At 41.1% G+C, this 27,548-nt stretch overlaps 1 protein-coding gene across 4 annotated transcripts in view; it reads left to right on the forward strand.

Moving 5' to 3' along the window:
- The window catches only part of lsamp (limbic system associated membrane protein), an 879,542-nt gene that overhangs the window by 847,165 nt on the left and 4,829 nt on the right, over nucleotides 1-27,548 (forward strand). For 3 of the 4 annotated variants that reach the window (XM_053872548.1, XM_053872547.1, XM_053872545.1), the window contains 3 exons: nucleotides 1,968-2,099; nucleotides 3,948-4,068; nucleotides 26,538-26,686. In XM_053872548.1, the coding sequence (XP_053728523.1) occupies nucleotides 1,968-2,099; nucleotides 3,948-4,068; nucleotides 26,538-26,686 (402 nt within the window). The remainder of the gene's footprint in view (nucleotides 1-1,967; nucleotides 2,100-3,947; nucleotides 4,069-26,537; nucleotides 26,687-27,548) is intronic. The other variant, XM_053872546.1, reaches the window with a different exon arrangement.

A 27,548-nucleotide genomic window follows, 5' to 3' on the forward strand; every position in this document is an offset into this window, starting at 1 on the left:
TATATGGAGTCTCAATGGACCCATAAACTGCATCATGGCATGATGCAGTTTATGAAATTCGATTGACTTGTTGAAAACACCAAATTGCGCAGCACGTGTGGAAAGGGGGCGGGGTTGTGAGATGGCGGCGGTGGGGAGCATATGCATGGAAGCTCTCTTCACTGAATCATATTGGATGTCAGTTGCTACTTACAACCGATTACGTGGCTCTGATCCTTAGTGATGGTCATGAAAGTCACTGTGACTTAACAGCTGTTTGATGGCCTTTAAATAACAATTGACATGTTGTTATGTATAGAATGAATGGAGCACCATCCCATGCCTTACCTAACCCCAACCTTTGTTTTTTTGCATGCACATGTTCTTCCATTGAAATCCTATAGTGTCAACATGTAACACTGAAGGCTTCCTTTGGGGTCAGTATAGGATGCAAAAGTAAACGTCAATTACGACCTGCTCGACTTACGTCCACCTGTACCTACAACCACGGGCATTCAATGTCTGGCACCGCAGCACGTAGCAGCCCGACAACACATACGACAGTTACGGCAGCACAGTATCCCAGCATCTCACTCTCACACAGCCATCTACCACTACAGTAGCACCTATAACCCTCGCCTCGGCTATTTTGAATGGCATTCGACTTTCGTCCAATCTGACTTACGACTGGTTGTTCGGAACTGATCCGGGTCGTAAATCGGATGTTACTTGTGTATCAAACCATGGGAGTGAGGATGGGTTGTTGCTGTATGTGCATGCAACACTGCTCCCGATATCAAGCAAAAAAACATGAGAAAGAACAGTCACTGCTTGAAAACCTGGCAAGAAAGGCATTCAATCTCATATATTCACACTGGATTAGGATTATCAGGGGTTGTCTTCCTGTACCCATTTTCCCGATAATCTCAACTGTGTGGCAATAATAACAGACATGTTGTGTTTGGACCTAACTAAGAACCTGTTGCATGAAATCAGAATATTGCCACAACTAACAGCAGATGCTTGAAAACACATTTCAGGAGTTCTAACAGGTAATACTTGTTTTTAAAAGATTCAATGTGCGTGTTCAATTTGCTCATACAGCCACTGTAAGAAAGACTGTGTGTTTGCTGTCTTGACTGATGTGAACAATTCAGTGTCAAACAAGTATGTATGGCAAAAAAGGTCAGCGATTTCATCAAATGCATTATGAGAGAACCAGGAGGCAAACCTGCTCCAGGTATGCTAGCTAGAAGTGGGCAATTACAATTCAAACCCGTAGTGCTCCAGTCATGTACCCAGACATCAAGAAACAGGAAGTGAATATTCAAAAGAAACATGATTGAAGGTACAGTACTTCATCGTGGAAAAAAGTATTTCATCAACAGGCGCAATGAAAGTAGCACACAATGCAAACGGATTATAAAAAGACAAAGAGGAAATTGAGTTTTTGTAAAAGACGTACATCATTGAAATAGTGGAAATGACGAAACATATTAGATCCACAAGTGAGATTGGCCTCGTGAAAATGAACGGTTAATGAAAGTTTTTGAAGAGTACTGCGAAATTTAACGCATGAAAATGATACAAATCATCAACCTGGGGATGTCTTTACTCATAAATCACACTCCCACTGACCTCATTTTTTTTTCAAAAAGATTATTTTCATCTGAATTTTAAACAGCACAGACAAATAGAATATATAGGATAAGACGTTTGTGTTGATATGTTTCGTCTGTGGATGAAAAAATCACAAAATGAACAGTTGATTTCTGTGTTTTAGAATCACTCGTGTTACACAACTTTAAGTCTGGGCGGAACTGAAATGGCCCAGCGATTGACCCTTGGGAATTCCCTGTGGAGTGTAATCATACCAGTAGCACAAATGGAGGATTTTTCTCCTGTTGAAATTGCAGTGGTGTTTGCTTCTGACACACGTGTGGGAAGTGAACAATGGATACTCATTCTGCCCACTTGTCTCTCCACAGCAGAGCCTTTGGACGGAGAGGAGTACCTGGACATCATAGGCATCATGCGGAATCAAGCTGGTCGCTACGAGTGCAAAGCCAGCAACGATGTCTTCATACCTGACGTAAAATATGTCAACGTGGTCGTCAACTGTAAGTATGATCATAGCTAACACTCTGAGTATTGTGTGAAGGGTAAGAGCTGAAGACAATGTCACTGGATATAGAGGAAGCTTTCGCTGGTTATTACGAAGCTAGTAGTGAGGCAGGTGGGGTCTGTGATGTGGAACAGTGTGTGTTCAGTGAAGGGACGTTGAATGGTGTGGTTAGATGACACGATAGACAGATGAAAAGCTGAAGCATACCGTAAAATAAAATGTGTGCAATAACCGGTTGGTAGAAGATCTCCAGCATCCTGCTTCCAAAGGGCTTTCGATTGGAGATAACCAACTCAACAGGCTAAAGACAGTACTGCCATTGCTATCTATGTGATCAGACCCAGGTGCAATGTGTGCTGACTGACAGAAGCCTCGGACACAAGAGTCATTTAAAGAACAAAGAAGTTATACACAGACAAATAGACACCACAAGGACACCAGAACCAGAACAGAGACCGGGAAAAACACAAAAGGGCTGGGGAAAAAGCCTGGAACAGAAAAGAATTATAATCAAACCTGACTAACAGGGAGAACACGAACACACTCGTGAGAACCAATCAACAGAAAACACTCGGTGGTGGAACACACACACACACACACACAAGGAAGTAACAATATCTATCTGAGAGAATAATCGTGGAAACAAAAACGAAAGGACGAAAACTAAGGGAGCAGCTGAAAAGGGAATCAAGTATGCACAGAATTTAGAATATTCAGAGAAGAGTGGAGTCTTTAGAGTGGAGAGTTTACTGTAGGAACGCGAAGTAACCATCTGGCGACACGAGATGGCACAGAGGTGTTGATATCCATGAAGACTTGATTAGCCAATGAATGCCGGCCATGTCGCTCGGAAAGCTGGGGGGAAAACAAGGAAACGGAAACAAGACACCACCCGGAATCACAATAATAAAAGCATGAGAACACGGACATGACAAGTACCTGATATATGCCACAGCAGGTCTGTTTCCAGAGTCAAAACAGGGAAAGTAGTCGAGGAGGCCAAAAGTCTGGCAACCAACTGGTACTGGCGGAACAAAACCTGGCTGAAAGATGTTAGGATTCCCCTCCTAGAAGATAAGCGGACCAGCAAATGAACCTGGTGTTTGTGGTCAAAAAAGTTATTTTATGAAAGTAAGCGTAACTCAATACCAAATGAGCTAATTCGATAAAATTAAAGTTCTAACCAATTATTACATTTCTAACATGACTAGTGATCAACATAAAAACGCTTAAAGCAAAGGGCATGCTTCCACTTCAAGTCACTTTACCCCAGAAGACCACTCAAAGTTCCCTTTTCCAAAAGACTCTGGCAAATATTAAAAATGGTGGGCAAAAGAAACTCTACAAACAGTCCAAAAACACACCTGAACACCAGTGTCTCAGGCAACAAAGCACGTCTTCATGTTTGAGCTGACAGTGATGTGGACTAGTGATGACGTGATGAGGCTGTTCAAAGGCATTGTCTGCTGTAGAATGGCTTTGAATAAATAGTTCAGTGAACACATCATTTATAAACCACTGGTGAGTGCACTGTTTTAAAAAAGTACATCCTCGCTGCTCCTTTTGAGTTTAGCATTTATTTCATCTTGACTTTTGTCAGCCATTGCGATCTTGCGGTCAATCTGTCATCCCATTTATAAAGTGGGATTTACACACCAACACCACCAATTCTATTGAATCATTTTCCTTTTGTTTTCTGGATTCCATTGCTGTTAATATATAGCACACAATTTCTGAATTTAAAAAGGCAAGTGGCCAGCAATAAGCAGTGACATGTTCATAGGTGAAGATTCTGAAGCTAAGTTTTTTTTTGTTATTTATTTTCAATATTTTGTGTATGCAGATCCGCCAACCATTAAGAAAACCCAGAGCTCCGAGGCTCAGCTCGGCCGGACGGGAACTCTGCAGTGTGACGCCACCGCTGTGCCCACTCCTGAGTTTGAATGGTACAGAGACGATAAAAGGTAAGTCTCTGCAGATGCTCCATCAACCTTCAGATCAGTGTTTTCTGAGCATTGTCTCACTAATAATTCAGGGAGCATGGATCAATGGTAAGGGGGCATTAACGCTGGATTTCAAGTTGCCCACAAGCTCGTGTGCATCTTCATTTTTTATTACATCATAGCTGAACTCAAAGGCTGTTTTGCCATGTTGTCACTCTCCATTTAGTTCTAGCACGGAACGTGTTCTTTATTTTTCTATGTATATTTTGGTCCGTCGCTCAAACCAAGCAGGGGGAAAGAAAAGTTTCTGCCTGCCAAGGTTTCTCAGTACTGCGTAAGAGACCTTCAATAGACGAAAGTGTTTCCTCGGTTGTTGTCAGTGTGTTTTTATGGGGCAATGATGAATCTGCATTTATCGAAACTGAGGCAGCTATATGCCAATAAGAGAGCTGACTCAAATCTTTTCGGTGACAGGGATGCACTGGTGGGGACAATTGGAGTTACATCATTGTCAGTGATAAGCAGGGAAGCAGCAACTTCATCTATCAAAACCAGCAGCGCTTGTGTAACTGTTACTGGCGATGATATCAGAGGGGTCTATATTTATAGTGCAATGCAGGCCAAGAAGCTCAGTACCCAGAACAGGGACCTCCAGTGGTGAGAGGCAGATTTCAGTTAATATTATTCATCAAGGATGAGCTTATTAGACTTCATGAAACAGTCTCATTTTCCCAGCATCACTAAATGGCACTGTCTCTTGGATTTGAACAACCATTCCAATGAAATCACACGCCACATTTCAACCGAGAGCGCCACCTACTGATCTCTTAAAATGAAGACCCTGTTTCATGACGTCATCACTAGCTTAATGTTTTGAGTACTGAACTTTAGAGGGTCACTCACTGCCTGTGAGGACGGTTTTGTGGTTGATTTTATTTTATTATAATATTTTTGGCTCATTTTTGTTGTACATTCATCAGATAAGTTAACATTAAACTAAGGTCAACATCACTGAATTTGACTATTGCACTGATTCAAGCTCTTTATTTCCGCACTTAAACCTCAGCTGTGTCACATAATGTAGATCTAAAGGCAATTTCCCATTTTTATCTTAGAATGTATCCATTGCGATAAAAATACATGAATGAAAAGTTAGTTGAGGTCCTTTTGTCAGTTTAACTGTATTACAATGGTGCACTAAATAACTTTGTAACGCCTTTCGCTTTTAGGTTAGGTTTTAAGCTGAGGGCTTACTGAACGTTCTTGCCGTTGGGGTTTGAGAGTAAAGGTTATTTTGAAAAGTCCTGACACCGTAGGAGCTTTCGATGACCCCTCTTAACCCTCACTGTGAAGTGCAGCCAGAGCGGAGGTGTCAAACTGTTGCTCACCGTCAACCAAAGATACCGTCAAAGATGCATCCAAGCAGGATTATGTTCAGTGAAAATTCTGAAATTTATATTTAATCAAGGGTAAAAATGTAATGAAAACCTTTTAGTTGAAATGTACCAGTGGTTGTGAGTGTTATAATACCATCAACTGCTGCAGTGCTTTTTTTCCCAACAGGTTGTCAACAACTTGAGTTATGCCAATAATATGTGGGGAAATGTATACTGTAATTCTATGAGAAACAAAGTCTTTACTCTCAACCTTAGCCATCAAAACCCAGCATTAAGGGCTATGTGAGACTTAACAATGGGGCACTCCTTAAATGCAGATGCGCCCTCAGACTGTAGGGGGCAGCATTATGCAAAAACAGCGTTCAGTTTGTCAGTTCAAAAGAACAAAAAGAAGCTTGACAGGTCGTAAAATTAAAGTAAATGTCGTGCAACAATGGGCCAAGATAATACAATGGTTTTCATAGTATTTATATCTCCACCACCAAAGAAAATACTTGCATTGTAGCTGTCTTTCTTCGCCATTTTTATTGGCTGAAAATATGCAAAGGGCACTCTGAGTATTCCTCAATCCTGAAGTAGATGAATCTCAAAATTGTGCAAGATACTTTCTTCAGCCTTGCACCTCAACGTAGCTTCCTGAGAATCAGGACAGTCCTTGCTCTTCACAGGAGCATGCTTTTTTTGAGGTTGAGGACAGAGGTTGAGGATTAAGGAAGGAATTCGAATTCGCCCCTAGTGATGGGCTCATGAGTTTCATGAAACAGTGTCTACATATTTAGAGTGGAGACGGCGGCGCACTTGGTTGAAGAATGATGTGAGGTTGCATTGAAATGGTGGTTCAAATACAGATATTTTAGAGCCGACAGTGCCATCTAGTGGGCTCTGAAAATGAGAACACTGTTTCATGAAGCCTCATCAACCCTTCACTATTGAGCATGAGATTTGTTTTGACGCACAACTCATTGATCATACTGAAACACAAGAAACAGAAAAAACAAAAATTTTTAGCTTCTAATTTCCATTCCTTGCGTCGACTTTTTAGCAACAGTTTGTGGTGTGTTTTATGAAAAGCTGCTGGGATTTGAAATTCTAACCTCATTAGCAAAGTGATTCTGCATTGTTACGTAACAAAAAATCATCTCAGCAGTGACCCAAACTCTGTATCTGGGTTGTGTTACTTCACTTGACAAAACAACGCCGCACTTGGTCGAAGAATGATGTGAGGTTGCATTGAAATGGTGGTTCAAATGTAGATATTTTAGAGCCGACAGTGGGCTCTGAAAATGAGAACACTGTTTCATGAAGCCTCATCAACCCATCACTATGAGCATGGGATTCTCTTGACGCACAACTCATTGATCATACTGAAACACAAGGAACAGAAAAACTAAAAAATTTAGCTTCTAATTTCCATTCCTTGTATTGACTTTTTAGAAACAGTTAGTGGTGTGTTTTATGAAAAGCTGCTGGGATTTGAAATTCTAACCTTATTAGCAAACCCATTCTGCAGGGTTACGCAACAAAAAAAATCATCTCAGCAGTGACCCAAACTCTGTATCTGGGTTGTGTTACTTCATTTGACAAAACAACGCCGCACTTGGTTGAAGAATGGTGTGAGGTTGCATTGAAATGGTGGTTCAAATACAGATATTTTTGAGCAGACAGTGGGCTCTGAAAATGAGAACACTGTTTCATGAAGCCTCATCTGCCCATCACTATTGCGCCTGAGATTTGTTTTGACAGACAACTTACTGGTCGTACTGAAACACAAGGAACAGAAAAAACAAAAGCTTTTAGCTTCTAATTTCTGTTTCTTGCATCGACTTTTTAGCAACAGTTCGTGGTGTTGTGGTTATGTAACAAAAAAAAAAAAAATCATCTTAGCAGTGACCCAAACTCTGTATCTGGGTTGTGTTACTTCACTTGACAAAACAATGCCGTTTAAACTGAAATGAAAATGCAATTAAAGCCCATAAACGTGAAAGACGTGTCTGGCTTCAGAACTTATGAACAAAGAGAGAGTAATGAGTCCAAAATGGCATCATTTGTGAAACATAGATTTTTGGGAATCCTCTCCCAATATCCCGGGTCAGATGAGTGGTGGTTTCCTCTTTAGCTCTCCATTAGAGCAGCAGCTCTGCGGCCTTATCCTTTCTTCCAGAGCCGCTCCCCACCATTGTACGCCAGCGCGATAATGAGTCTTTTACGACAAGCCTGCTCTCGCTGCGGATCCATTGTCATATCCCACTGTTCTTTTTATGACATCATCTGTGTAGTTTGATCATGACAAATCACCCACTTCATCATTCACCCGCCTATTATTTCTTTGCTAATTGAACATTATTGTTGGGAACAGTGGTGGAGATATTCAGGAAGCAGAAGCCTCTGTGTTTCGCCTGTATTCAATTTATCAACCCTCCCTCCGTTCGGTCCTGGCGGTGAAATGGAAATGGGTTCGCACTGTAGCTCACTGTCTCCTGTAAAATTGCAAATTGTAAGACAGACACAGGTGTTCATCGGAAAGCTATCAATTTAAGTGTCACACATCCATCTAGAAAGTACTCGAAGGGGATCGGCGTGTAATGACATTCACAGGCGCCGAGCGACAATTCACTCCTGCCATTTCAACTCTTATTCAACGGAGATTCACTCCGTTGAAGCAAATTCGACGGCGGAGTCTGTAGCTTTGATGGCTTTGAATGGAAAAAACACTAATGAAAAGGAAATTGCACCTTGTGAGGCCGCCGTCACTGGCTTTCCCACCTCGAATACAACTGAGAAAGTTTGCTGGGGAAGGAAAATAGTATATGAATGTCAAAAGTGTTATCACAGATACGCCGCTAAAGTAATAGGCCTATCACCCCGCTGCTTGAAAAGAAAGATTTATAGTCATTGGAATATTTTGCATTATCTTTTGCTTCCATTCTCCATCTATCTGTGCCGTTTTGTCCCTGTTTTTTTCCTTGGCTCCCTGCCTGTTCCCTGTACACTCCTGCGCCTCAGATCCTTTCCCTTATCTGATAATGTAAATGCTCAGTTCCATTAACATGTCCTCAGGTTCTTTAAAACACCATCACATGTTAGAAGAGTCTCAAGCTGCATAAACAAATGTTCTTGCTACTTAGGTTCACCGACCGCTCGGATATTGCAAATATCCTCGGTACGTGTGTGACCTCTTTGTTGAAATGACCTGTGCAGGTTATCATAGAACTTGACCCAAAGTACTTTTTGGTGAAACAACTTTGGAAACACATAATATTAGCATGCTAATGCAGCCTACACAGATGACACCACGCTACCTTTACAAGTAAGAACCACCGAAACTGGCAATCAAAACATAAATATGTCTGATTTAAATGTTCTCTTTCTGAGTAACTGCATATGTACCCTCCTATTAAGTGTCTGATAGTTTAGTATTAAGAAAGCCCTGAGGATATAAAGCTGTTACTTGAAAAGTTGAGCTCAGATTTTTGTGGTGGTGGTCCAGCGTTGTGGATTCGGGAAGTTTTTTGGCGACCTCATTGCAAAAGGACTAGAAGAAGTGCATTGTGGTGCAGTGTTTTTTGTCGTTCTCGGTCGTGGCGTCCAGATGAAATAACAATAAAACAGCCGCCTCCTTGCTTTGCAATGGTCTGTCCGCTCCTGAGACGTGCCCTCTTCCCCTGTAGATTTGTTGGGTAAAAATGTGGAAATGAAAGCTGAGTCATTAACCCTCCAGGACCCCATGACAAAGGTCGTCTTTCGCCTGGTGGATCAACGCATTCTCACTTTCCAGTCATCAAATAGTGACTGTTTTCAAGAGGAATTTGAGTCCGAGAGTGACGAATGGTTCAGCTCACCTTGGCGCCATCACCTCCCCACGTTCATCCTAACTCGGATGGATGGGAATCCCACCAACTAGGAAAGTGCTTTGGAATAAAGTGCAAGTCACTGGGTCCTGGAGCTCCCATTTGAGGTCCTCGATGATGGTGGTTCCTAGGAAGCAGGAGTCCACAATGGGAATGGGCGAACCAGCCAACATGAGAGGGGATGGAGGAACTGTGATTCTCCTGAAGTCCATGAACATCTCCACTGTCTTCTGGGCGTTGAGCTCCAGGTTGTTGTGGCTGCACCAGGACACCAGCCGCTCCACCTCCCTCCTGTAAGCCGACTCATCTCCATCTGAGATGAGCCCGATGATGGTGGTGTCATCCGCAAACTTGATCAGCTTCACAGACTGGTGGCTGGAGGTGCAGCAGTTGGTTTACAGAGAGAAGAGCCATGGAGAGAGAACACAGCCCTGAGGAGACCCGATGTTGAGGGTCCACGATCCTCTTCGACAAAGGCGAACGAGTGCACCGGCACGTTTCCCTCTCCTCCTCAGTCTCTTCCGCCCAGCCAAAAGGTGAACTAACTCCGAAACTGACCCCAAAAATACTGATAGTAAGGCAAACAGAGTCATAGCCCTGATATTCATCAACTGATCCCGTTTGTAAGAACACGCTCCATCAAAACACCAAAACAACACCAGCGCCATCTAAAGCATGAAATTAAATAAATGAATGCAATAAAATGAAAACCAACCTGATCCACTTGGTTCTTTGTCGACTCATAGCCTGGATGATCCACTCGATTCACAAGTATTTAATCGGTTTGAGTCCGCAGTTTGCCGAGTTTTCGCTTAACCATGAACAGTGCTGCAGTGTCAGAATGAGACCTGTCAATCATTGAGGTGTGGTCCGCCCCCTATCTGGAGACTGGGTGGAAGGAACACCAACTCCTGACTCATGAGATTCAAACATTATTAGCAGCATTCATGCTCACAAATTCATAGAGAAGAACATTAGGACTGTACTCTATAACTGCTTTTATTGTGTAGCACTTGCACTCTGCAATAGGATATTTATTCCTTTATTATTTTTGTATGTATTTATTAGAAATGATGAAGTCTATTTTCCATTGAATGCTGCTTGAATACACATAGCTTAAGTGTCATCATAAGTGTCTATCTATTGGGCTCTGCAAATTACAACTGTGTTTCATGGAACCTCACCAACTCCTCTGTTAAGTATTCATACTGCTAATATTTGGGTGGTAAATCTAGTATGTTTATTTGCAGATTCACTTCTCTGAGTGGGTGTCTTCTTTTGCCTGGTGATTCTATTTCTAACATCCATTATCCTCTGGAAACGTAGAGGAAAAATAGTGGTGTGCTGTTTCATGGACATTTCAACGTTTAGAAATTTACTTTTCAAGAACATTTATTGCAAAATATTTGAGTCAAGTCAGTCATAGTGCAAAGTAGATATACCACTAAGGCTGTTGTAATTGAACATTCTTGACATGTTTAATATTGCAATACGGTCAATTAAAATTTGAGCCCAATAAAACCAAACATGGCAACAGAAACATTGTAATCCTCCATTGTTTGCCATCGGACAAAGCATTCTGACAAGTTTTGGAAACAGGCTCCATGGAGGGTGCAAAGTCCCCACAGAGCACCGTGCCTGATACTTTTTTTTAGGAGCCAAGCTCTGTGTTTCTGATGACATCTAGAACTTATTCAGTGCGGATAAACCACTTAACTGAATGGAACAAAAGTGTGGCAGCAGACCATAACAGTGCTATTCAAACACTTGTAACTCGGAGCAGTTATTCAATTCATTTTCTTTTAATTTCTCGCTGTCGAGGGTCGTTTGGATTTGAAGATCCCCAGGGACCACGGTAGATTATTGAGCACCTATTCAGAGACATGCAGCTCATGACATCATTATCACAACCACTTGAGTGTAATTCATTGACATGACATAAAAATGAAGTGCCTTGATTTTATGTTTGCAGCCAATTAGACATTTTCCTCTGTGATGTATTGTTTCCTTGACTTTCATGCTCAGAAAGCTACATTTCCTTCTCCTGACAGCGTTTTGACTGATGTTTTTGGGCTGTTTTACGAACAGTGTGCGATTCAAAGGGGGAAGCAAACACTCGACGCTTTTTACAGCAACGACACAAGTATCAAAATACAAGCGTTTCACATGACCGTCATGCTTCTGTGTACTTGAGGACAGTGATTCTTAACCATAGAGCCGGGACCCTTGGGAAGACGTTTTCAGTGGTGTGCCAATAAATTGACTTGACTGCTGCAAATCTGTGATAGTTGACAAATTTGAAAAGAAAGTGATGTTGTCCACACCAACAGTAAACACTGTTCATGAAAGCACCTGTAGAAGCAGTATTGAAAATGTATTTTATGGTGATACATTAATTTACATATTACTTATATCTTCTTTGGAGTTTAAATGAAATATATCATTTTATTTTATGATATTTAGACATGGTTTTATTATATTTATTTCATTCACAATTTTCTCAATGGTTTGCCTCAAGTGTGTTTTTTTTCTTTTTTTTTCTTTAGTAAATTTGGCGAATATGACTTGCACCTGCTTCTGGTGCTGGTTGGACTTTTCCATGACAAATAAATATCTTTGCGATGATCACATGGTTTCAAGTCATTTCACGAGGTTTTGGTTTGTTTCCATAGAAGTAGATTAAATATGGTTGTTGATCACAACTGAAAGAGTAATGAATCAGTTCTATTGAATGGGCCCCGTGACCATGTGTTCTGGGAAAGGTGGGCCCCGTACAGAAGAGGATTTGGGTCAGTGAAGTATAATTGGCAGAATTCTGACTTTAATCTCAGAATTCTGACTTTAAGGCGAGAATTCAGACTTTTTTCTCAGCATTCCGACTTTAAAGTGAGAATTCTGAGATTTTTTTCTCAGAAATCTGACTTTTTCCTCAGAATTCTGACTTTTTTTCTCTGAATTCTGACTTTTCTCTCAGTATTCCGACTTGGACTTTTTTCTCAGAATTCTAACTTTAATCTCAGAATTCTCACTTTGTGACATTGAGCAATGCATTGTGGGACAGGAAACGACTGCTTAAGTCAGGAGTCTGAGATTAAAGTCAGAATTCTCACTTTAAAGTCAGAATTCTGCCAATTCTTTTTTGTCTTCACTGGTCCTAATCCTCTTCCATAGCGCCGAGATCAAAAAGGTTAAGAATCAGTGCTTTAAGCCATCTAATCCTGCAAATGTCTCCCACAAACACCATTTAAAAATATGATTTCAATGCGGTTACGGACCACGCATGAGTGATGTTTCAGTGTTAATACATCTACTCATACTACATAAGTTAAATGCATTTGATAAATATACCCTCATTTCTGAACAATAAACCGCTACTTTTTCAAATGCTCTGAATCCCGCTGCTTAAACAGCGATGCGGCTTAAATACAACTTTTACAGGCTTGCGAGCTCCACACCACCAGTGTTAGCTACAGCGTGGCACTCTGGGAACATTGTAGCAGTGACTGCAGGTGCTGGGATTACACACTGGTGAAAACATAAAAACATAAAACATTAATGACAATAAAAACACTTGTAATTCCATTGGTCTGATGGGACGTGAGTAAATGTACTGGCAGCATGATCCGCACTCTACGATATACAGTTTGTTTTCATCATTACATTCTCAATGCTGGACCCTGTTTTAAAAAAAGAAGTGACGTTACATATCCTCAGGCATTGAATGTTTGAACAGACAGCACACATACATTTTGTATATTGGTGTGTGTCTGTGTGTTCGTCCGCGTTCTTGTATAGCTGTACTTGTGGCGAACAATACTTTAAACACTGCTCCTTGTGAGGACCTTTTGCCACAAGGTTAAATCTCAATTTGAGGATTACAACCTCTAAATAACTCATTGTGAAATTCATTGTGAAAAGGGTGAGAGGGAAAGCAAGCAAGTCAGTCAGTAGTCCGCACAAAACATAAAAAAAACCAAATAATAATAATGTGTGTGTGTAAGCGTGCGTGTGTACCTGGTTTATCTTTACTTGTGGGGACCAATTCTTGACAAAACACCTCCTTGTGAGTACCTTATGTTACAATACCAAGCCGCATTTTGTAGTTCAATACATCAAAATAAGTGGGTCATCATAATTGGGTTTCAGAGTCCTGGTTTAAGTTTAGGTACCTGTTTTGGATGTTTATGTTTAGGGTGATAGGCTGGGGAAAGCATTCTGCCATTGAGTGGTCCCCACAGAGAAAGAGATACAAATGTGTGAGTGTGTATGTGGAGCCGTTGCGGAGAAAAGTGAACACAAAAAAATGACCAACCGTGCTGTTAAACTCTAAAACTGGCTGAATATTTGGTGAGCTAAACTTTTGTCTGTTTGCACTTAAGCCGGAGAACAGGCAAGGTCACTGTGAGCTTGTTCTATCAATACCAAAATCATTTTTGAAGAACTCTTGAAGACTTGTAGAAAATAGACTCAGACTCATTAATTTTGCTTTCATTCCTCTCATATCTCTCACTAAACTCTCTCTATTCAGCGTCTACAACCGGGGTTGGGAACCTTTTTGACTGAGAGAGCCAAAAAAAAACCCATGAATTTTAAAATGTAAGACACACATTTTTTTAATGCTGGATAAAAGTAAATGAAAAATTAAGACCAACCATTTTAAACTTTATTTTTATAACACAACTCATCGTTCATTATTATAAATTGATGCTGCATTCAGTGCTTGTCAGATCCTCTCTCCCTGTTCCTCATTACACTATTTGAGGTCAGTTTCAAAGCGGTGCTTTCAGCAGACCGGACCTGGCTTTAGAGCGAGGCGGATCACTGGTGTGTTTCAACAGAATGTCCACCCAACGGTCGGTACCTGCAAGCAGCGCGGAGGCGGAGTGGAAAGGAACAGCCGCGTACTGTTGGGTGAAAATTCAATTGAAACAGACGGTGCTCCACCTCACTCTGAATCCACTGCTGTTCTGTGACTCTGATCCAGACTTGTAGCTGAAGAAACAGTGTCCATCAATCGCATCTCTATCATTCAAATGCACATCCATTCCCCAATGTGTTCGGATGTGTTCTGAAACTGAGCCTGGATGAGGAAATAAAACTTTGAGCAGAAGATCGTGGCTCACGGCGGCAGGGGCTGTTGTTGTTGTGATGAATCTGGCGGCAGCATTTCTGCACCGCTGACATCCAGTTGCAGCTGTAGCATTTTTACCACGCCGGAGACAAAGCTTTCCATTTAGAGGCCGGTTTAAAAAGTTGCTGGTTTCAGTCGACTCCATTGTTGGCCCCATGTAGTCGAGCTGTGCATTCACAGTGAAACAATGTTGGATTCAGTTGGAGTCTGAGTCTGTGTTAACAGGACCTGAGAGCCAGAGACAGTCCACAAAAAAGCCACATCGGTCCCCGGCTCCTGGTCTACAAGTATGAATTGACCTGGTAGATTTGGTTTTATGGTGGAAAAGGTCACATTATAAGCGCAAAAGCATTTTCAAAACACAATGCTTAACAGTGCATGACCTCTCCATTTTGCTTTTGGTGGAATAATATGCACCTTACATTCCATTTTAATAGCAGAATTCAGAAGTATAAATCTGGCTCCAAGCCTCATGAAATAAAACAAAACTTACCTCTCACCAATGCTGCCAGAGGAATCTGATTATGTCTGGAGACATTTTTTTTCCACTGACTTCAAAGGGGCCCATCTTGCCCATTGATGTTACATTGATAGTCAGTTTCTTCATGTACAAGGCAGAAGAGACATTCCTGAATGATGTCTTTCCAGACGAGGGGTGGGACGACACAGACAGCTCACGATTCTATACTATGGCGATAGCGATATCTGATAGATTGCATGAAATTCCATCTACGATATATCACAATATACGTGATTGAAAGAGAAAAGAATAGTCTTAAAAAAGAGAAAACGTCATGTAATGATGCCTTTATTCAATGTCGAAAGAAAATTGAGCTCAAAGAAAACTTGCACTTGCATAGTGCCTTACTGCCACCAGTCTTGTAAATGTAAGAAATGTACAGCCGGACAAGTTAAAGTACATGAACAACGATAACATGACAAAAGTTCGCAGTTCAAAGAACCTATAACAGCTACAATAGCCAAGATGCCATCCACTTGATTTTACCCAGGTAGCAATTGGGCTTGAAAGGGTGACATCACAGTGGACAAACCACAGTGCGTTGTAGGCCGCCTGGAAAGTTTGTTTATGAGACCGTCGTCCGCTCTCTCTGCTGTTCCTTTGTTGAAGTCCGTCTGTTTGAGCCAGATGGAAACGTGCCTTTATTGAGTGCCTCGCAACAAACAGGCAGATGTTTGTCATCTTTTTGATCAATCAGTCCGTGTTTTTTATTTCTCCTGCTCTTTTCATGATACTTCATGTTTCCTTCTCAACTTGCCGGGTCCAGTGTAGCGACGATAGCCATTAGCAGCGCCTGTGTTCATCACATGACAGCAGAAGATGCGAAAGGCGGAGCACTTTCATGTCCCTCACCAGGCAACGTATTTCCAGATGGAGCGTGACTGTGAGGCGTCTATGAAAACAGAAGATTCTGAGCAAACAGGAAAACCAGGATACATTCATCATCAGAGACAGATTTTTTATTTCAATCACCAAAAATGCTAGGTAATCCTTTATAGCGATAGTTGCCTTCAGTGTATCAATTATTTATTACGACGGAGAAGGCAACAATGTTTTGCAATATCAATTTTTCCCCCGCCCCTATAGCATCTTGCCTAGCTTGTCGCCATTATAAGTGAGAGAGAAGCTCCTTCTTTTCCAAAAGCTAACCAATGGACTGGTGCGTTACATCTCAACTTATATTTCTGGCATGGCATTTCAACATTCTGTCAATCTCCGCCCTTATGAGCAGCTCTGTCGCAACACTAGTGTCACATGACGTGTTGTCACATCGGAAACTTCTCATAGAGGATCATAATAAAAAAAATAATGACTCTTTGGCCTCTGTCCTTCGTGGTTTCTCAAGTTAAAAAAAAGTTGAACTCAATTTACCTCTTGATGTGTGCACCTATGTCCTGTGGCTCAGATGAGACCTGACCTCGGTCCGTCTGACCGAGGAGCCCCTGTGTCGTGTGTGACGTCGGGAGGATTATCTGAACAAGTGCATTGTTTATGACTGTGTATTGAATCATTTTAGCAAAGCTGCATTGAAGATTCATTCATTCAATATGTTTGTTATTCCAGACATTTAATAAATATGTCATTCTTGGAACACAAGTCAACTGGAATGAATAAACAAAAATTATCTCTGCAATAAAAAGAAAAAATTGTGACTAAAAAGCAACTAAAAATACGTAGAGTATCTAAAACTAGACTAAAATGTTGCAGCTTTTATTTGCCAAATTATAGTTCCAAGTCAGTTCCTGTCATTTAGGAATGTTTGATACGAGATTCTTCCATTTAAAAAAGAAGATACATGAAACCCCCATCATCTGATGCACCTGCTTCTTGCGATTTGTTGTCCACTTGTTGTGACCTTTCTACTACACATTATGTATACTTCAGACTCGGAAAATCCTTGGGTGTGACCTCATATCACAGTCAGACTAAAGCAGTTGGTTTTCTGTGCTGTCGTGTAACTGACTTGGATGAAGTGACCTTCCTCCTTCATTTTAGCAGAATGTTTTGGTGACTCAGGGCGGCTTCTAAATGTTTGAGCTGATAAAGCAAAGACCGAGTCAGTCACTACAACTGGCATTATTGAGAGTATAGCAAAGAAAAATGTCATATTTATCAACAGTGTCTTATATTATCTTGCCACTGTAGGACTGTGTGTGAAAGTGGAGTCATCTCTGGGAAAGTCACAGTAAGTTTATCTACCTCTAGAAGTTTTGGACTTTCTGAGTCATTGAAACAACCAGTACCAACCACACTGAGCGGCAGTTACACATCATGGTTGAATGTTTGAATCTATTAGTTTCGTCTTCTAGCGCCATCACCTGTGAGAAGACAGCTTCAGTCGGTCCGCCTTGAGAGCCTCCTCCCTAGTCTGCTCTCGATCCCGGTCGGTGACCTCCGCCACTGATCAAACGCGACACCGTTACCGGCAGGATTTTACAGTCTTCAGAGACCCAATTAGTCTCAGCAGAGAAGGGGGCATCTTTTCCTTCACGCTGCCGGCCAGTTCTAATCTGCAAGACTCTTAACAGTGACATTTCTATCAAACATTCTGTGTCGAACGCAGAAATAATCGGCATAGAGTCACGCAGTCGAGCTGCACTTGATCATATCACCGGTGTTTACACTCAAAGTCCAGGCTGTCATCCAGCTTGACGGACAGATGTATTTGTTGTGTTGTCAGCGGATATGTGGCAGTCAAATCCACCCCAGCGTTTTCAATCACGTCTGGGTTACAAGCCTCAGCAGGGCTCTCCACTTGATTTCATTTATCTCCAGGCTTGATTTATAACAATCCTGTCACTGGCCGTGACAGTGATAACCTACTTAAGATGCTCCCACACGCGACGAAATCAAATCTGCGCTGAGCGAGTCACAAACACTTCATGGCCCCTGTCAAATACCTGGGTCAAACCCTTCCAGTCCGGGGAACCAAATACATGAAGAGGGATGGATTGCAGGCGCTCAGTCAGACCTCTGCTGCCATCTGCCTGTCGAATTGTGGATTTCTTTCTCTCTTCTATTGTCACAAGGGATGAACTGGGACGCTTCCTCTGAAGGTGTTCTTGGCACCGGCATTAGAGGAGAATTTTGCAATTGAAATAGAGAGAGCACCTCACATATCAAACTGGACAGATTTAGCAGCATGTGATCTGCTGCGTCAGCAGTCTTGTACCTGCTCTGCCTGAGAATGATGAAGAGGTTTCAGACAGTGACGCGCAGCACTTTTCATGGCGTTTTTAACCTTGTGAACGAACCGTTCCGTTTGTAAAACCTCATTCCCATATTTAGATGCAGCATTGTTTGGTTGAAAAGATTGTTTTTTGCACTTTCATCTGTTAGTCGAACCCTTTGACTTGAGCCTTTATGTGAGAGACATCGGTGGTAAACCTGAACTACTTAAATTCAAGGTCTGGTTTATCGTTCCCTCATATGCATTCAGGTTCTTATGAGGCAGATCCCTGTCTTCTTTGTCACCTTTTTGATTTGTCGTCTTATTTTGCTTTTGGTCATTTCTATATTATCTGCGATGAAAGTAGTGACCAACAGGATGAGCTCTGTGTGATGTAGTTACTCAGCGTTTCAAATTTTATTTCACAAAAAATAAAGAAAACTTCACTGTAGAATGTTTGGGGCCATGTTTGCTTGTACACATTTTTATTATTTATTCATTCATTTATTTTTGCTGGGGAAAAACACAGTGGGAAGCATGTTTACTGAGACTGCATGTATTTAAAATAGGTGCGTCGACATCTATTTAAGTCACAGCTTGTGTGTATTGTAATGGCCAGTTTGGTGAGACAGAAGCTGAAGGCTGATGGAATTTGTCATTTTTTTCTCGTGACTGTCGATGAATAAACCGTGTCGTCTGTGGTATGTTGTAAAAGTCGTTTGAAGAAAAGCGTTTTGACATTGAAAAATTAGTTGACAGCGTTTCATCCATCCTCCATGTAGCGTTTGTCACTATTACTGTCACTAACAATAACATTTCAAAAAGTCACCGAAGTCAACAAATAACAACAGAACAAAAAATAAATAAATAAAAATAAATATTTAGCTGTCCTGCTATATACATGTGGTGGGCGAAAACATTTTTTTCAGCGTCACAAGACTTAGTTGGCTAAATATGTATTTAATTTTCGATTGCTTTACAAATGAATTCAATGTTTAATTAATCCACTGCAACACTGGCACAGTGGAAATATGAAAATAGCTCCATGTGAGATTATTATTTTGCCTCAGTTGCTCTTAATGGTATAATTTTTGGATGAACCGGTAATAGCTGGACTCAATAGGACTCGTGTTGAGCAGCAAAATATTGAGATTATCGGTGGACCTTCTTTCTGAAACCTCTTTTTATGCCCTGTTTTTTCATCTCACAAGCAAAGAGAGAAGCTATGTCCTCCCCAGATCGGCCCTGCATTTTATTTATTTTTTTTATTTATTTATTTTACAGTCATGCATCATAACCTTCAGTTAGAGTTGCGGCTGGTCTCAGCCTCCTGCAGTGTTGTGTATCTGAGTCTCTGCATGCTCTGCTGGCTCCAGAGCCTCTTTAGCAGTGCGGTCACTTCCCTCCACTCCAGAATGTATCTGCTGTTGGTCTTATCATGAAACTGCCTTTCAGATGAAGCGAAACACTCTTGGTGCAGTCCTCCAGTGTGCACATACACGCTTCCCAAGTGGCGAGGAAACACTAGACCATTATGTGTTTTCCCTTTTCTCCTCAGTTCAAGCCCCACTGTGATGCGTGTTTACTCTTTATGTTAATGCTCTCTATCAGCTCAGTCTGTGTCAGCTTCCTAAATTCTGACCCCAACATTATCCGGGCTTAAGACGGATTAAGGTGGGGTACATTTAATGAGCGGCATTCATCGCCGATACAAGGCGCTCAGTCAGACCTGAACATGCCCAATTCATTGTGTGTGCTCTCTTACGATTAAATGGCTTTTATTAGGGGTCGTGGTGATAGGAGGGAGAGTTCATTAGCTTGGGTGAGAAGTGCAAGTCAGCAGGTTTGTGAATTCATTTCCTCTGGAACAGGAGCCTGAGTTGACACAGTTGACTGGCAGAAGTTTCCCTGGTCATTAAATCTTGGGAACGGGGCCAGTTCTGCATGGTCAATATTTCATCTGATCTTGTTTGTTTGATGGCAACTAGCTCGCCGCGCTAAAAGTGTTTTATCATCCTGACTAATGTGAGGTCCCGTCGTGATACAAGGTGTATTGTAATACAGTATAATGACCGGTTTTAATCTCTGTTCCTAATGAAAAATCAGATTTAATCACCAAAACGCACTAAACGTTTTAATTCTTCGGAATAAATTTGAACCAAGTTAACAAGAATAGTGCTTTGAAAATCGATCTCTTTCACAGAGATGAAGTTATTTGTTGATGGAAATTCATGACTGAACCTGTACATAAAGGAGAAGTGGAGCGATTATAGCCAAAATAGAGAAATAAAAAATTGTCAAAACAAACTAAAAGAAAATTGCTTCGAATTGAGCATGGATTCTATAAATATCAGCGTGCCATTTAAATACTCTACTTAATTGCACTTCATGAATCTACCTTGGAATGAACATCTTTAAATACCAAAAGCATATCGAGTGGATTTTCCTTTTTTCTTGTTTTTTTTTTTCAGATATGGAGAGAGATCTGTAAGATGTGAGGCCCGTGTGGATTGTTTTTATTTTTCATTCAAGGATCTACGAAGGGAATGTATGGAGGTCAGGAAGAAAAAGCTTTGTAATAGAAAATGAAATGTGTTCAATATGAGCTTCCTTGGGATTTTTTTTTTTAACCCTTCCACACACTGATCTTATCTCTTCAGAGTTTCTATTGGCTCAGGAAGCTGCAGTGTCCCCAAACAGTTTAAAAAAATACATTGTATAATGTGCATTTTTGCTATTGAATTGTCGATTCTGTACAGAGAATGGAGAGACGGCCATACAAACTTTTCAAAGTAGGTCCTTAAAGTCATCGTTTTTTTCGCTGTCTGCCTTCCCATCTACTGATGTGTTGATACATACCAGGCTATAAATGAACTTTCATTCATTATTATGAAGATGTGATTAAAAAATATCATTAAAAATCATTTCAGCCCGAGAGTGTAAACAGAGTAGCTGAAATAACCAACTTTGTCTATTTGGACATATGCATGATCTGTCTACAATGTCGAGAGCGTATTGTCAGTGGCCTTTGGTTGGAGCAATGGTCCTTTAAAATGCATATTATTGATGAGAGTAACTTTATTTCTTAATCTAAGAATGAGGAGAAGAAATGGGCCACTTTTCTCATGCAAGGAAAAAGAAGGGGAATTGGCTGGTGCTTGAGAAGCATGAGGGGTCTATCTGTGTCCCATTGTGTTAGGTACGTAGCCCCCTCCATTTCAAATGCTGAAATATAGTTGACCACACCCCTTGACTATCACCATCTGAGCTCAATTGGACAGCAGATGGCAGTCTGGAACTGGCACACAGTAGAAACTGAATCAGGAAGTCGGTCTCAACTTCTGTGGCCAGCAGCCATGAAGAATCTGAAACACCAGATTAATATTTGGTGCAAACCTTTACTTTCAAACAGAATACAACTAGAATTTGAGGCTTAGATTGAACTCCATTTTATTTGTCTGATATTTTTGTCCTTTTAAAAAACCAGCAGTTTGAAGATGCTTTGCGTATTGTGTCTCTGCCACTAAATTGTAGCCCCTTTTTCTGAGCCAGCCACAGTGTGAGAAAGAATAATGTACCGGAGTAATAAAGAATATTCAATATATTTATGAATAAATATGTGTTTTGCATTTTTATAGGCAGTAGATCATTGTCACTTGCTTGTAGCTTGCAAGGTGGAATAGTGTGGACCTGTGGTCCTGATCTCCAAGGTCGACTGATCATTGGTTTTGTGAGTCATTTTCAGTTTAATGTAGTGAGTACTCGAGACGTGATGCTTGAATAAGTCTCACGTTGAGAAGTTCCCCAGTGCCATTAACATTTTCAAAGATTCATGAATGTAATTTGATTTCATAAAACCAAAGTAAATAGAAATTAAAAATCCATTTTGTCCTGTGAGGAGGCTGACTCACTCTTAGTTCAGCAGAAGAACATGCTTGAATGTTAAAAAATGCCAATGTGTTTCCTAATTTTCATGCTCAGAGTACCGTTTATTTATTTATTTTGGAAGTAGTTTTAGTAGTTTTTGGAAGGTAGCTGCAAGGACATCTCAGCCTTTCAGGCACTTTTTTTTAAAGCTTCTGGACAATTTAGCATTTTCTCTAATGTTTAAGGTCGAGCCTTTTTGGAAGCCAGCCATTTGTTTTGATGTAGAAAAATCTTCGCTCTCTGTGAAGTCCATAAAACATATTTGGAGAGCGTGGTGAAGACTTTTTATTTGACGTTTTCCACTTACAAATAAATTCTGTCCTTTATCCCTCCTCTAAGAGCTCACAGATGTTCCAACAAGGAGTCTTGCTACTCAAAATGTCTGCTCATCTGATCGTAAGCCGCAGCTAAACGGCAATAGTCTGATAATGAGTATCCCATAAAGTGAAAAATGCCCGTTCATCGCTTCCAGAAACGGCATGTTTCTCATGCATCAACTTGTTAGTCAGCTGTGGACATTTATTGACAGGAATTTAAACACCTTCCTCTGGCGTTCAGCCTGTCGTTTTCCTCTTTTACCACTGCGTTTTTATTTTCATTTTGCTTTTTCGGAGGGATTAGCAAGTCATCAGCAAACTCTTGAGTGAATAGGTGGGACTTTGAAACTCGTGTTTAACTCCATTTTATGTGGCCTGCAATAGCTTAAGTACTGGGTTCAACTTCACTGTTGGTATTGATGTGCTATTTACATGAAAATAAAAGTAAACCGAGGCAGTTTCCACGCACTACACTTTTCTGTACACCAAGTACAGGTGCTCCACGTTGAACAGTGTGACGTCATAACCAAAATATACCTGAAGACAGTAACTAAATCAGTGTTTTTCAACCTTTTTAAGTCAGGGTACAAATCCTCAGGCACACCACCTATCGAACCGAGACCAAAGCGCAATTGTCGAAAATTGTAGAAAAAAATCTAAAATATAATCACACAATTTAGGCCAAAGGACAGATTTTTGCCAACACTACACTAAACAAACCAAAAGAACAAAACAACAGAAACCCTGATAAAGAGCACTCTTGCAACATAGGAGGAGGCTTTCAATAAACATTGATATATCAGTGAAGACATGTCTGTTTGTGTTCTTCAACAGTCGTTTTAACAGGAAACTATAAACATTGAATAGTAGTGATGGGTACATGAGGTATCATGAAACAGTATTGCAAGGTTCATCAACAGGCCACTAGATAGCTCTAAATATCCAGAAGCTTTAGAACATAATATTACTGAGGCATCACCTTCTACAAAGCAGAGATGATAGATTTGTATCACAGATTGTGAGCCAGAAAAACAATTTTTGCAACTTCATCTGGCTTATAAGGTTGGCAGACACTACCTAATTTGCCTTGTTTTGTTTTGTTGTAGTAGTTTTGGAGAATTTCCTGACATTTTTCTCCAGATTCATTATCTCCGCTTGTGTCATGCTGGCTCAGGAGAACAGACCCAAACGCTAAGATCGTTGCTGGCTCACAGAGGACTCAAAACAACAAGGTTAAACTTTCGGTTTAATACACAATAAGCATAGAAAAAACAAGGCAGAAACAGGAAACAAAGAACTAAAGATGTCGCAACCAAAACGCGGAGCCTAAATAACAGACACAACCACCAGGATAAACTCACGAGGCCCAAACAACGGAAAAGGCTTGGTGGTGGAATACTCGCACACATAAGGAAGAAAAGCCAACAAGAGAAAACAAAACGTGAGTAAACTCTCGCACGAAGCACGAAGGCTGATAGAATAGGGCAAACAAACAAGGAAGAAACCATGGAAGCGCTGGGGATCTTCACCAGTGGAAGCAAAGTTACCATCAGGCAACGCAGACTGGAACCAAGGTGTTGAAATCAGCAGAGCTTGATTTGCGGACGAGTTCCAGCTGCGCTGCTGTGCGGTTGAACAGAAAACAGGAAACGAAGAACACACAAGAAAACAGGAAATAACTAAATAACTAAACACAACAGCTTGCTGCATAACAATAATTTTACTTTGTGTGTTCACATCATGAGGTGCATTTATTATTTTCTGCGTTAAGATTTTAAGCCAACTTTTACACCACGAAGTAAACCTTGATCCTCGATGAGTGTAAATACAGGTTTCAAGTGAGAAATCATTAGCTGTTAGCCCTGTTAGCCTTGTGGTGCATGTAGCCTTTGGCATCGCAGCTCAGGTAGGGTACAATTCCACATTCCGCCATGAAGGTGTGTGGTCAATTTAGAGGCACAACAGGTTTGAAAACTACTGAAAGTTACGCTTTTGATTTGATCACTCCACTGGGAGTGTCTTGAGTATACAAGTAAACAAATGGGATTCTTTACAGTTAAATAATGCAAAGTTAAAGTGAGGCAAAACCAAACATATTGGTATCATGACCAATGAAGATTTCAGTGTTCAGAGGTTCGGAATGGAACTGAATCCCACCAAAGACTGGAAGTATATTCATGTTTCATCGAGAAAACTTCAATACACGGGAACTTTATTCAGCTCACGACCCGAACAGGGCTTGAAACTTTGGCCTATTTCTTGATAGAGCTGGGTTTCTCTGCTGTATAACATGGGGTGACCTGCATTACAGTGTGTGCCTTTGTAAGAAATGCCATTCTTCTAAGTGGCCCAGAAGTGATGTCACCAGACGAGTAAGACTATGAAAGCGACAGAAAACTGTTCTTACAGTCTAAAGCTGGCGGTGAGAATTTCAAATGTGTCAGTTTAATGGGCGAGCAAACCCTTTCCTTGATTGGAAAAGTCAGGTCAAACACAAGCACCAGAACAGTCTGGAAATTTCCCTCATTAAATGATGACAGCATAAAAAAGATGATGTTTCAAGTCGCCCAAAGGTTCCCTTATGTTGCGCACATCGAGCCCCGCGTTCCACACTCTGTTTTCTTGCTAATGAGCCGACTCGGTTATTGGCCTCATCGCCACCTTCTCACTCGCTGTTGCCAAAACTGGTTCAAGTCACGGCACAAAACAGCAACATGAAAAATGTCTTTACGCTGCGATTCCCCTGGATCAGCGCTTTGAGACATGAATTGCATGAAACTAGGCAGGAAGGGAAGGTTGGTGCACAATGCTCATTGCCCCATTTTATGAGCTTGGGTTTCCCGCTATTCCGTACAAACGGGTGCAGTTGTTTTCATGCCATGGTAATTGAGAGCAACATGCATTTGTCTGCTATCACTCAGTCTGCATGAATGTGTGTTGGTGGTGAGAATTCAGATTCATGTCCAGAATGGGACTGCCTCACTGGCTTTGGTCTACAGTTCTGTTCGGAATATTTACAGAATTATCTGTCCAGCCAGGAAGGAGAGGGCCATCTGTTTTTTGCAAATAATGTGGTGCTGTTTGCTCCCTGAAACCGAAACCTTCAGCTCTCACCTGGGTGTAAGTCAGCTCCTCTAAATCCCAGACCATGGTGCTCAGTCTGAAATGGATGGATTGGACGCCTGGGTTGGCGTCCTGTTTAAGAGTGAGGGAAAGATGGAGTGTGGCTGGAGGCGTGTCTGTATGGCAGTGGTGCCCAACCCCCGGGCCGGGGACCAGTTCCGGGCTGTGGATCTATTGGTACCGGGCTGCACAAGAAATTATTAATCATTTCCGTTTTGTGTTCCGTGTCTCCTCGCTCCTGGGTTCCATATTAGCTGAGTATGAAGGATCTTTCATTTTGAAAGATGACCAGATTCTCTTGGTTAAGCCTCGGTCACTTGAGAGCCAAAATGTAACCCACAAGCTTGCAAAGTGAGTAGGAAACAGCTGTTTCTTTGCGAAGGGAAAAGGGCTCAGTGAAGAGCCTACGACTTCCAAGATGAAGAACATTTTAAACAAACAATACCGTGAGTCGTTCTTGTGAAAATGTGAAAATATGGATTTATTTATTTATTCAAAAGTTGGGGACCGCTGTCATGTTGATGGAAGATCCAAGAGCCACTATTGCCTAGTGTTTTCATCTCTTGGTGGCTGAACTCTGCCGTAACAATAGGGACATCATCCAGGAGATACTCTGACTAGAATCTCCTCCTCATCGAAAGAAACCAGTTTACTCCGGGCCACTTTGCTCCATTTAGCCAAGCGTTGTTCTGTGCTTGGCTTCCTGGATGATGTTTTTAAATGGCTAGTCAGCCCAAATCTAACCAGGCATATATTGGGCTTCATGAGGCTTCATGAAACAGTCTTCTTATTTTCAGAGCCCAATAGATGGAATCATTGTACTTGAAAAACCATTTCAATGAATCCGGACATTTTTTTTTTCTACCAAAAATGACTGTCTATCCAGTTTGACCCATTTCAATGTGTTATTCTTTATTGTTTAATTTATTTGTGCCTTCCTCTTTAGTCCAGGTGACTTCTGTATGAAAGTATGAATTAATAATTATATTCCGAAAACACTTGCTCCGTCCTTTTTCTAAATCTGACTTGACTTGATTTCCATCTCCTTCTCTCCGCAGGCTGACCTCCTCCCAGGGTATTAATATCCAGACTCTTGGCACCTCCACTCTCCTCATGATTCCCAGTGTCACCGAAGAGGACTATGGAAAATACACCTGCGTGGCCTCCAACCGCCTGGGCGTCCAGAATGCCAGCCTTTTCCTTTACAGTGAGTACACAAGGCTCATCTTGGACGCACTTCAAATGATCGCGTTGAAGGTTGGTCTCCATTCATAACCAGGTCGTTGTGAGTTTCAAGGTTATAACTCGGGAGTGTTAAATCTCTCCATCTGAATTGCTGGAAAATCACTAAAGGATTAATGAAGAGGGAAGAAAGTAAGTGTGGTCCTGAGTCATTACCGTTTTGGAGGTACGGGAGCTCTCCTTGAGTTTATTCAATGAGGTTATTTAAAGGCCTAATATTTTTGAACTTGTGACATTGGTTACACACAGGGTGATGAGTATCTCCTTATTCATGCGTGTCTACTGCGGTGCCTGAGCTGCCTCATTGGCAAGGCTCCACTCACCCAGGATTGGACTCAATTTTCCTCAGATGTACTGCTGAGGCAGTGGCTGCTGTTAGCTTATATAGTAATATACAAAATATTCAAGACTGTATTTTGTCATGCCTCATGTAACGCCCAGCACCGAAATAGCTTTTTGCCCATTATATAAAAGAGTAAAAGATAAGTAAAATAAAATGATGAATGGGTGGAATATAAAAAAGATATATGGGGATTATGAGGATAAACACAAAATAGAATGGTGCGAAAAATTTTAAAAGTGTCCTTTATCGTTGTTGAATATTGTATTCTTGTATAGTATTATTATTAGTAGTAGTAGGAGTAGTAGTAGTACAGATAAAATAAGAAGAAGAAGAAGGATTTCTATTTGGAGGAGCCTTTCTGGACACCCAAGGTCATCGTGCGAAACATATTTGAAAAAACATTCAAACAGCAGCAGGATTTAAAATAAGCAATAAAAACGGCAGAGAAAACAGTTGGCATTTTTGGGTAGATGAGTTTTTGAAA

Source organism: Synchiropus splendidus, chromosome 8, assembly GCF_027744825.2.
Source record: "Synchiropus splendidus isolate RoL2022-P1 chromosome 8, RoL_Sspl_1.0, whole genome shotgun sequence".
Lineage (NCBI taxonomy): Eukaryota > Metazoa > Chordata > Actinopteri > Syngnathiformes > Callionymidae > Synchiropus > Synchiropus splendidus.